This window comes from Anarhichas minor, unplaced genomic scaffold (genome assembly GCF_050575085.1).
Source record: "Anarhichas minor isolate MPS153535 unplaced genomic scaffold, ASM5057508v1 ptg000090l, whole genome shotgun sequence".
Lineage (NCBI taxonomy): Eukaryota > Metazoa > Chordata > Actinopteri > Perciformes > Anarhichadidae > Anarhichas > Anarhichas minor.
The window spans coordinates 476,693-488,992 of NW_027466536.1; the positions used below are offsets into that span (position 1 = coordinate 476,693).

The 12,300-nt window shown below is 40.7% G+C and overlaps 1 protein-coding gene across 1 annotated transcript; it reads right to left on the reverse strand.

The window, feature by feature from the left end:
- Nucleotides 1–635: 635 nt before the first annotated feature.
- On the reverse strand, nt 636–11,391 carry LOC142938761 (myosin heavy chain, fast skeletal muscle-like). The gene is made up of 39 exons (XM_076082155.1): nt 11,185–11,391; nt 10,966–11,109; nt 10,711–10,867; nt 10,590–10,617; nt 10,399–10,501; nt 10,214–10,306; nt 10,060–10,123; nt 9,880–9,978; nt 9,688–9,791; nt 9,438–9,576; nt 9,222–9,340; nt 8,660–8,809; nt 8,407–8,577; nt 8,021–8,321; nt 7,819–7,889; nt 7,652–7,739; nt 7,409–7,526; nt 7,200–7,323; nt 6,353–6,489; nt 6,014–6,269; nt 5,687–5,929; nt 5,426–5,602; nt 5,193–5,338; nt 5,008–5,098; nt 4,519–4,908; nt 4,290–4,416; nt 4,082–4,200; nt 3,797–3,993; nt 3,519–3,702; nt 3,240–3,405; nt 2,997–3,121; nt 2,593–2,901; nt 2,296–2,499; nt 2,068–2,193; nt 1,813–1,983; nt 1,620–1,724; nt 1,425–1,520; nt 773–904; nt 636–656 (listed from the first exon to the last, which is right to left on the reverse strand). Exons 1-39 carry the CDS (start codon nt 11,389–11,391, stop codon nt 636–638), a joined length of 5,802 nt encoding a protein of 1,933 aa, XP_075938270.1.
- Nucleotides 11,392–12,300: the final 909 nt, after the last annotated feature.

Consider the following 12,300-nt stretch of genomic DNA (forward strand, 5'->3'; position numbering starts at 1 on the left):
GTGTAGTATCTCTCTAAGCATTCAGTTGGATGGGTAAGTTAAAAACCAAGACGTCAACAGTGCCATTCTAAAATCAGCAAAGAAGCATAGCTGTTTACTAGAAGTACAGACTTGTATTCCTATACAACTTTTCCCTATGGCATTCACGGAAAAAATACCATGTGAGAACTCAGATTAAGCCATGTATCCATCTAGTGCTTTTCTCTCAAGTTTTTCAGGTCAAAATGGCAACAGGGCATGCAGAGGCACCCTCTCGACTTGGTTTGAACATTGACATTATCAAGGGTAAAATATGCCACTTGAAGGAAGACTTCAGCATTTGTTACAGTACCAGAGAGTTAATACATAAATGACAATGAGAATCAATATACTTAATTCCGTGGCCAACCATTACAACCAATTTTGTGTACTTTTGTTGATAAAGCCTAGTCAGCCGGGTAGTATATTTCTACTTATTACAAATGGGATTTCTGCATAGCCAATTTCCCAGTCTATTACTTATCTCTTGGGAAAAACAATACCATGGAAAAAACAGGCAGACAGCAAATTTGAGAGTGAAAGGGAAAACATTTATTTTTGATAGCATATTTCACATCATATTATATGATAAGAAACCGCTCATCAGGCAGTGTGCTTTACTCTGCTACTTCTTTTCCCTAAAAACACACAAAGACAGGGTTTGATTAGGTTGATTTAAATCAAACTTAACTCACAGTAACTTTCTGTCACATTAAATTAAATTTGATTTGATAGAACAGAATTGTAGAGTTACCTTGCCAGAGTCACGGCTCTTTGCTCTCAGCTTGTTGACCTGGGACTCTGCAATGTCAGCACGCTCCTCAGCCTCCTCCAGCTCATGCTGGACCTTCCTGCACTTGGACAGATGAGAATTGGCCTGCTCCTCCTGGAATATCACAGACAAAGTTTAAAGGTATGGAACACTTTTTAAAGTTTAATGTATGACGGAAACATTTTTCATGATTGTGTACAACATGAATATGACATAACTGTTTACATTGCCAAAATCAAAAAATGTGTTTCTAACTATATAGCTATGGTGCTTAATAGCTGATTGTTTTTTTTCCGATAATTCTCGTCAACATAATTAAATATAATGTTACAGTGTATAATATGTATTTGCTTATTACGATATCAGTTTTGCTTAATATTGCTTTTTAGTATCAGTTTGCGTTATTCTAAATTATATGTAATTGTAACAACAAATAATGCGACCACGCAAAATTGATTCTCCAACCTCTCCAGCACTTATTTTAGTATCAGATGACTTACATTTGGTAGATGATATTATACGAAAGAACGATAACGAATATGAAAATGAATGCTTTTGCTGTACTTTTACTTTTATGTACTTTATTTTTGCTTTAAGAAATTGTCAGTATTGAAAAGAAGTATGTTATCCTTACCGCTTCCTCAGCCTGCCTCTTGTAGGCCTTCACCTTGAGTTGCAACTTGTCAACCAGATCCTGCAGCCTGGAGCCATTTTTCTTGTCCTCTTCAGTCTGTAATAGACAATATAGATGTGCAAGTTAAAATGTCTTTAATGGTAAGTATATTGGATAATTTTGTCCTGTACATTTTAACTATCAAAGTGACTGTACCTGATAGGTGAGCTCCTTCACTCTCCTCTCATATTTGCGGACACCCTTAACAGCATCTACTCCACGTCTCTGCTCAGCCTCAACCTCTGTCTCCAGCTCACGCACCTTCAAAACACAATAAGAAAATAAGTAAGTTTCCATATTGTTTCAATGTCTTGCTTCAGCTTTGTAAACCTTAACATGACTTTCTTACCCTACACTCAAGTTTCTGGAGCTGCTTCTTGCCACCCTTCATGGCCAGGTTCTCAGCCTCATCCAGGCGGTGCTGCAGGTCCTTGACACCAACCTCCAGGTTCTTCTTCATCCTCTCCAGGTGAGCACTGGTGTCCTGCTCCTTCTTCAGCTCTTCAGACATCATAGCAGCCTAGAGGAGACAGCATAACATGTTATTTAGCAATATCTTTAAAAAACACATTGGAGTAAAAGTAAGAACAAAATTTAAACCTACATCAGTGATGGCCTTCTTAGCCTTCTCCTCTGCATTCCTTGCTTCCTGAACAGTGTCATCCACTTCAGCCTGGACCTGGACCAGATCACTCTCAAGCTTCTTCTTGGTGTTCATGAGGCTTGTGTTCTAAAAGATAAAATGATTTTCTAAGTTAAGTGCCTGAATTTAGGTTATTGTAAATCTCATTAGACATTTGATTTATTGAAGAAATTAAAGGAGTTTGTTCACCTGAGAGTGCAGAAGTCCAACACGCTCACTGGCGTCCACCAGCTCCTGCTCTGCAATTTTGCGGCTTCTCTCTGTCTGCTCCAGAGCAGCTCTAAGTTCCTCAATTTCAGCAGTCATGAGACCGTTCCTGCGATCCACCATGGCAGCTTGTTCCTTGAAGTCTTCCTGGGCTCTAACAGCATCATCAAGGTGCAGTTGTGCATCCTAGTGAAAAAATATCATGAAACTATTCCCATGAATGCCAAAATGTCCCTGTACTGACCGTAGACTGTGGAACAACTCTGTGTCTTACAATACCTTAAACTGTGCCTGCACATTCCTCAGCTGCTTCTGGGACTCAGCAGCCTGGCGATTGGCGTGGCTCAGCTGGACCTCCATCTCATTCAGGTCTCCCTCCATCTTCTTCTTGATCCTCAGGGCATCGTTCCTGCTCCTGACCTCAGAGTCCAGAGTGCTCTGCATTGAGTCAATCACTCTCTGGCTGTTCCTCTTGATCTGCTCCATCTCCTCATCTTTCTCTGCCAGCTTCCTGTCCACCTCACCCTTGATCTGGTTGAGCTCCAACTGGACACGCAGGATCTTCGACTCTTCGTGTTCCAGAGTTCCCTGACGATATCAAAGAATGAAATAATCATCACTGGCTTCAATCCATTTATCCATCAATTATTTTCAGAAGATCTCCCCAGGAAAAAAATATGTACCTCAGCCTCTTCAAGAGCTGCCTGGATCTCACATTTCTCTGTCTCCACCTGCTTCTTGGACTTCTCCAGCTCATGGATGCTCTTGCCAGTCTCACCAATCTGTTCAGTCAGATCTGAGATCTCCTCTGCAGATAGATACATTTGTTTAATATTGTTAAGCCTTGAAGTGTAAAATATAAATACTGTATTCTAACACATACACGTGTTGAATAAAATGAACATTTTACATTATGTTGAACTCACGTTGCAGGTTCTTGTTTTCACGCTTCATGGTTTCCAGGTGATCCAGAGCTTCCTCATAAGAGTTCTTCATCTTGAACAGCTCAGTGCTGAGAGAACGAGCCTCCTTCTGTGCTCCCTCAAGCTCTGCCTGACCCTCCTCATACTTCTGTTTCCACTCTGCCAACACCTGAATAGCACAATTACTACAGTTCAGTTGGTTGTGTAGCACTATAAAGACAAATATATATATCTATGTTGTTGTTTGTATGGCTTGGCCACACAAAAAGTAAATAATGCTACCTTGTCAAAGTTCCTCTGCTTCTTGTCAAGGTTGGCTGCGAGACTGTTGGCCCTCTCCACATCAATCATGAGGTCCTCCACCTCACTCTGGAGCCTCTGTTTGGTTTTCTCAAGAGAAGCACATTTGGAATTCACTGCCTCAATCTGCTCCTCAGCCTCCTGAAGGCGCTGGGCAAGCTTTTTCCTGTTTGAAAAATGTAGAATTTGTCGCTCAGTGAAATACAAATCGTTATAAAAAATAATGTCAGATATTTTTGCATGTACGAAATGTTACTCACTTGGATTCCTCAAGCTCCTCAGTGCGCTGAATAGCATCAGTCTCATACTTAGATCTCCACTGAGCCACCTCACTGTTGGCCTTGGACATTCCACGCTGCAGCTCAGCCTTGGCCTCCTGCTCCTCCTCAAACTGCTCCCTTAGCAGATCACAGTCATGGCGAGCTGATTGCAGTCCATGGGCAAGAGCATTCTTGGCCTGTTTATAAAAATGATTCATGAATTTACAAAATTTCTAAATTCGAACTCGGATAATTCCAATGTACACTTACTTAATGGTTTCTTACCTTAGCCTCCTCTTCAGTCTGTCTCTTCAGCTCCTCAATCTGCTGTGTGAAGGCCTGTTTGCCTCTGGTCAGCTGGGAGACAAGGGCTTCTTTCTCTTCAATTTGACGGCTGAACTCACCTTGTGTGAAAAATGTCATGATACATTAGTTCATCTTACGTTTCTCAATAACATGCACAACAAAACTTTCAATGATAACTTGTAGATACCATTTTCTGTCAGGAGACGGGCTTTCTGTGAACTTGTGTCATTGATCTGACGAACATTTTCATCATTCTTGGTCTTCAGTTCGCTATATTGGTCCTCAAGAGTACGGCACATCTTTTCAAGATTTCCCTAATGAGTAAAAGAGAGATGAGATCATTGATCAGATTTCATTCATAATATTACATGCTATATTATCGACATTACTAAAATAGCATGCAATGCATTGTGTACCTTTGCTTTAGCAATATTCTCCATGTTGCTGGAGAGGTCATCGATCTCCATCTTGTATTCACTCTTTTCCTTCTCAAGCTTCTGCTTAACACGCTGGAGGTTGTCAATCTGCTCTCCCAGCTCAGCAACGCTGTCAGCCTGCTTCTTGCGAAGAGCAGCAGCAGTGGATTCATGCTGCAGAGTGGACTCCTCAAGGTCTCGACGGAGCTTCTGGAACTCAGCCTCACGCTTCTTGCTCATCTCAATCTGAGCAGAGGTGGCACCACCAGCCTCCTCCAGCCTCTCACTGATCTCCTCAAGTTCCCTGGAGAGGTCAGCTCTCTGCTTCTCCACCTTGGCACGAGCAGCACGCTCAGCCTCAATCTCTTCTTCCAGTTCCTCAATGCGGGCCTGTTGAATGTAGGTGTAATTTCTTTCAGTAAACTTTCACTTTTGATACACACATTAGGAAATGGGTGCAGTAATGTTTTCTGTAACAAAATATGTCACCTGAAGCTCCTTGATCTTCTTCTGAAGCTGAGCACCCATTGACTGCTCATCTTCAATCTTGCTAAGGAGCTGACTGGTTTCAAAGTCCTTCCTGTGAGAATTAAAGATAAAATACATATAGTTCATGCAGTTGACATTCTTTTTCAAAAGAATGGTTGTTGTACAAATTCAAAAAAGTACATTACTTTTTAATTTTCTCATCAGACTGCTGCTTTTCATTCTCAAGATCCATAATGGATTCCTGGGCCAGTTTCAGATCACCCTCGAGCTTCCTCTTGGCTCTCTCAAGGTCCATACGCAGCTTCTTCTCTTGCTCCAGAGAACCCTCAAGCTGAAGAAATAATATTTGTTCACATTTTTATTCATAATTTTTAAGAACAATCTTGCTTCTTCAATCAGAGAGTATTTGTAAACTTACATCGTCCACTTGCTGCTCAAGCTTGGTCTTGGCCTTGGTCAGAGTGTTGACTTTGTCTTCCTCAGCCTGCAGGTCATCAAGAGTCTGCTGATGAGCCTCCTGAAGGGCTTTCTTTTCCTTGGTCAACTTAGCAAGGCTCTCATCCTGAGAGGCCATCTCCTCGGTCAGGTTCTTGACCTAAGTGTGCAAGAAAGATCTCGTGAATAAGCGCTAATCATTATCATTTTACTTGATATGATGGTCAGATTATTATTTACAAACCTTGTTCTCAGTGGCATGTTTCTCCTTCTCCACTTTGGCCAAGGTAAGCTCCAGGTCATCAATATCCTTCTTGAGCTCAGAGCATTCGTCCTCCAGCTTTCTCTTTTTGGCAGTGAGCTCAGCGTTGATTTCCTCTTCATCCTCCAGTCTCTCACTTGTCTCTTTGAGTTTGGCCTCCATCTGAATCTTGCCCTTGATAAGACCCTCACATCTCTCCTCAGCATCTGAGAGATTATCTCCTTCCTAATCCATTTAATGCAAATAGATGTCAGCACACCAACAATGAACAACATGACAAAGCACAACTGTCTGTTGATGTGTACTCACAGATGCTATTTGCAGCTGCAGATCATTTTTCTCCTGCAGAAGGGAAACCATCTTCTCCTCCAGCTCCTTCTTCTTGGACAGGGCAGCAGTCAAGTCAGTTTTCATCTTATCATAGTTCTCCTTCATGTTTGCCAGCTCCTTCTCAGTTTCAGCAGTCTTCAGCAGAGGCTTGATCTTGTAGTACACCTTCATCCATGGCCAGTGTTTCACATTCATGAATGAGCGGATATTGTACTGGATGGAATAGATGGCTTCCCTGCAGACAAGAAGTAGCTGTTATGGACAATGTTGTTTGTGATTTTTCATACCATCATTCAGAATGAGTTATTTTCAACATGCCTCCTCTCAGTCATCTTCACAAACTCCTTTCTCATGACGTAACCACGGGCCAAAGCTTGAGTCATTGTGACCAGTGATGCCAGTTTTTCATCTCTCATCTCCTCAAGGGTACCCAGCAGACCGGCCTTGAAGAACACCTAAACAAACAACAAATAAATGACAGGTAGGATGAACTGAGGAAGTGAATACTTCACATCATCTAAAACTCAGCATGGTCTGTCTGCAACGACCACGTCTGTAATGGTTGATTGAATAAATACAACAATTACTTATTTTCTTTACCCAACCTGTGTCGGATGCATTTTTCACTCACACGTTCATATGCTGTCATTCTTATCTATGCAGCTGTCCCAGAATCGCAGCTAAAAAATGTGTTATCTGCTGTCATCTGCTAACAGCTAACAACTAATGAAATGTCCTCCTACTGACATGAGAAGACACGCTCTGCCTGAGTCCACGCTCAATTGAGTTTTTCATTTGCGAAGATGACTGCGGTTTACTGCAACAACAGGACGCCTTTAGTCTCTAATCCTGTTCGTATATGATCATTGCTGTAATGTTTGATTGAAGAGTCCAAACTGAAGCAATTGTTGATCACTTGTGGGTACTACCGGCAGGTTAACAGTAGTGAGGAGTAACCACTGGAACCACGACCTCGGTCCTTGTGCATACAGTCATAAATTAGCATTAAAAAAAACATTAGGCTGATGGGTCCAGCAGAATGCGAGATTAGCCGTAGACAGACAGACAAAAAGATGCAAACAACAATCATACTACATACTGGACTAAACAACTTAACCTCCTTGGCGATTATTCTTCGGTTAAATATGGAAAGGAAAGTGCTTACCTTGGTGTGTCCAAATTTGTACTCATCATGTGGGACATCAATTGACCCAAGCAGCTTCTCTGAAGCCTTCTTGTTGTCAATGAACTGGCCCTCAGGGATGACACTGGCATTCAGCACCTTATACCTTTTATGAGAGAGTTAATGGTCATTTTGTGACCTTTTTATTTCAATGGTCCACATTAACATTCTATGAAAATTTCCATTGATACCTCTGCTTGAAGTCAGCATAGAGAATTCTGCTGGGGAAACCTTTCCTGCAGATTCTGATACCCTCCAGCACACCGTTACACCTGAGCTGGTGGATGACCAGGAAGTTCTCCATCAGACCTGGAAAAAATATATTTTTGAATTACTTCTTTGAATAAATAGTTAGACTCTAGAATTATGTGAACCACACCAACAAAAGCAAACCACTCCTCAGAGACTTTATTGAGATTATATGCTCTATGTACCTGGAGTCTTTGACTCATTGGGAATCAGGCAGCGCACAAAGTGAGGATGGGTGGCCCTCAAGTTAGTCATCAGCTTGCCCAAGTTCTCCTGTAGATCGAGATGTAACAATTGTGAGTTTGAGTATAATCTAAGATATATAAGATACGTTTGCAATGTCAAACCTTACCCTAAACTGTGAAGACACAGTCTGCATAGAACCACCCTTCTTCTTGCCTCCCTTCTTGCTGCCACCAACCTCTGTTGATAATTTTAAGAAGACATTCTGTTTTAGAACAAAATAAAATTTACTTGAACACATGCTACAGTTCAAAATATACAGTATCTATAACATTAAAATGTGTTTTAGTTCACTGTAGCTACTCTCATACCCTCAACGACAGGTGGATACAGAATAGGCAGCAGTTTCACATTGGATTTCTGGTAGAGCTGAATGACAGACTCATTCAGTGGATCCTTGTTCTTGTCCAGCCAGCCACCGACATTGTAGTCCACGGTACCAGCATAGTGCACCAGGGAGAAGTGGGCCTCAGCCTTGCCTTTGGCTGGCTTTGGCTTCTCAAATGCTTTATTTTTGCCAAGATGCTGGTCATACATCTTATTCTTGAAGGATGTGTCTGTTGCCTTGGGGAACATGCACTCCTCTTCAAGGATGGAGAAGATGCCCATGGGCTTGAAAAAAGTGGGAAGAAATATGTCATTAAGTTATACATTAAGTCAAATTAAGGAAAATTATATCACAAAATTAATTGATTACCCTTTCAATCAGCTCGATGCAGGCAGCCAAGTCCATGCCAAAGTCAATGAACTCCCAGATAATACCCTCCTTCTTGTACTCCTCTTGCTCCAGGACAAACATGGTGTGGTTGAAGAACTGTTGCAGTTTCTCATTGGTGAAGTTGATGCACAGCTGCTCCAATGTGTTGAACTGCAAGGACACATAACCTCTTTCTGTTAATAAGAATGATTTTAAAAGTATTGGCTGCTGAATTGTTGGAATATAAGCTTACATCAAAGATTTCAAACCCAGCGATATCCAGGACACCAATGTAGTACTGCCTTGCTTGTTTAGTGTCCAACATCTGGTTGATACGGATGACCATCCACAAGAACATCTTCTCATAGATAGACTTGGCCAGGGCAGGCACTGAGTTACCCACCTGAATGAAATAACGATATGATTTAATAAGTTAACCGCTTTGTAAAATAATAGATTATTGGTGTTCTTTATAATCATTCTATTGAGATAAATGACAAAAAAATCCTAAATGGAAAGAATGCATCTAAGATTCAATTCAATTCCTTTTTTTATAGTCAAATTTGCCTCAGAGAGCTTTACAATCTGTGCACATATGACATCCTCTGCAGAGACCCCCCCCCCCCCCCCCCAAGAAAAGACACCAGATGGTGCTTCACTTATTCTAGATTGAGCATTCAATAGATACAACTTTTGAAAGTGGTAACATTGAACACTTACATGGCTTTCATTGTATCTAGTGAACCATGTAATACATTATTTTAGTAAAACTAATTTCAATAGTAGGATATTGAATATGGATAATTCATGTTTACCTGAGGTACAGTCTGTCCCTTGGTGACATACTCATTTCCGACCTTCACTCTGGGATAGCACAGAGCTTTCAGCATGTCAGCGGAGTTCAGACCCAGCAAGTAAGCAACCTTGTCAGCCTCTGAAAATAATTCAGTGATTTCCATCATGATATGAACAGAAACCAGTGTGATTAGGAACTCTATTTATCTTAATACTGTTGTTCCCAAGCTACTCACCCTCTGTGCCATCAGGCTCAGCCTGCTCCTCACGCTGTTTCTGCTTGAACTTCATGTTACCATGGTGGAGCACTGCACCAGTCATCTTGTAGATGCTCATCTTCTCATCATTTGTGAAGCCCAGGATATCAATAGCATTCTGAATTCAAAAGATGTGTCCACACAAAACATAATCACTTTAGAAAATGCACTCAAAAGAGCAGTTTTGCATGTGTTGCACTAAATATATTTCAATAGTTTGATCACTCACATCAGTGGCTTCCAGCTCAACTTTGTCATCAATGCTGGCCACAGCGATCTGACCCATGCTGCACATGGGGAAGTCGTAGGGGTTGGTTGTGAGGAGTGCCAAATCTGGTCATCAAAAAAGGTTGAAAATGTCAATAATTTAGTATCATATGAAAACAGTAGGTGAAATGTAGCAACATCTCAAACTGTTTACCAAGCAGCTCAGGTTTGTGGCCGGTCATCATCTGGAAGAAGATGTGGTAGCCTCTTTCAGCAGGAAGCTGGAATGTCACTCTAGACTTCTCCAGCAGATCTACAAATATTGTTTATAAGTCACAGCTAGGCCGATTTTCAATTTGAGTCATTTGTATGGACATGGAGTATTATTACTTACATGTCTCAATATCAGCACTAGCCAGTTTGCCAGTTGCGCCGAAATGGATTCTGATGAATTTACCCTGTTTGGAACAAAGGGATTCTTAATGTCCCTCTACATGGACAATCAGTTACAAGGCCTCTCACATGTGTCGAAATTGTTTCATACTTACAAAACGAGAAGAGTTGTCATTCCTCACAGTTTTGGCATTACCGTAGGCCTCCAGCAGGGGATTGGCTGCAATAATCTGATCCTCCAGTGACCCCTATAATCCAGTATTAGAAGCGATATCAGAAAATGACTTTGGAAAACGTTCCATTGGTAAAGAACCCTGAATTGTAATCACCAGGAACATACCTTTGATGTGTCCCTCTTCTTCCCTTCTCCACCAACTGAGATTGTTGCAAAGTACTGGATGACACGCTTGGTGTTCACAGTCTTTCCAGCACCAGATTCTCCACTAGGCATAAACACAGACTTATAAGAATTTGATCAAGATATTTGACTATCTTCGACAAAGTCAACAATTGTAAATGAACCAAACTTACGTGATCAAGACTGACTGGTTCTCCCTATCTGTTAAATAAGAAACAAAAGAATGAACTATGTTTCACTGCAACAGAAACCTCATACAGTGATATCCTCTACATTGTTGTGGTAATGACTCACCAGTTGACATGAACTGATAAGCGTTGTCAGAGACAGAGAAGATGTGGGGTGGAGCCTCCATACGCTTCTTGCCTCTATAGGCAGCTACACATTCAGAATCGTACACTGGGAGCCACTTGTAGGGGTTCACAGTGGCACAGAACAGTCCAGAGTAGGTCTGAAAGTTATCGTAAGAGTTTCAACAGTTAACATTATGTTTCCTAAAAGTAAAGTCATTTTCAATAGTTCTCGTTCTCCTTTGATAGATTGTCTTACGTAGATCATCCATGCTGCATAACGCTCTTTGAGGTTATACAGCACAGCAGCTTCATTGAGATGGGTCATCATGGCCATGTCCTCAATCTTGTCATACTTGGGAGGATTCATTGGAGTGACGTCAGCTTCTTTAACTGTCTTCTCCTGAAACATGACATTTGTTACAATGAGAACTGATCATATTGAATTCCCAGTTGGCTCTGACTTTATGATACCAACCTCCTGAGTGTCCAGGACTTTGACTGTGACTTTGTCACCGTCTTTCTTGATGATTGTTCCCTTCAAGTACAGCTCCTTGACATCGGTCACATAGCAGGCACTCTTGGCATCAAATGGTGCGGCTTGAGCTTCAATTCTCTCCCTCTCTGGCTTACGTAGGTAAATGGCAGCTTTGCCATACGTGGCCATCTCCGCGTCTGTACTCATGGTGGCGGCTTATGTCTGTTAGATAATTACAAAGGAACTGCAATCTTCGACTAATATTTTAATACCATTTAATTTACATCACTTGAACTTTAAATACATAAACAAATCCACATTGAAACCATGTATGTGTAAGGTTACAGGTGGGCTTCAACTTTACAACTTTACTTCCAACTTAAGTCTTATTCAGACTTCGTTGTTACAGAGAATACATTTAAACATGTTGAGTTTTGTCAAAATATTTGGCTGAAAAACCGAATCTGAATCTGAAACATTTTGCATATGTATTAAATGCTTAGAAAGACAAATTAATAATTGAATAGTCATCCTTACCTTACCCCCTCTCTCTCAAAAGTATTCACCAATCCTGTTCAAAACAGTTTTTGTTGTTAGTGTAGGTGTAAAAACAAAATGCATGCAACAATTGTTTCTATTCCTACAACTTATTTCTTAAATGAAGAACACATTCAAATGATCTCAATCTTAAGAGAGCATGATATTACCACAGGCAGGAACTCTGGTCTTCAGTGGCACAAATAGTCGTGTCCTTGAGTTGCCTTTATACTGAATCAGATCTTGATGACACAGTGAAAGTTAAATATGGTATACACACCAAGTGTGGTAAGGCAGACAGCCCATCATATACCATATGTTGTATATCATCTGATGTTTCAGGTTTCAGTTTATATGACCTGGTCTTGATTTTTGCTTAATCATTACTTCAACAGAAGTTTATTTTAAGCTCTTGAACACCCTCTTCACTTTAAAGTAGGTCAACTAATTGTAAAATATATCAGTGCTTTGTTTTTATAAACAGTTTTTTTTAAAGTATAATTTTTGAAAACTTTATTTCAAACTTTCAATTTAACTTTTAACTTTTTAAATATTTTCAATTTACAGAATCTTATTGCG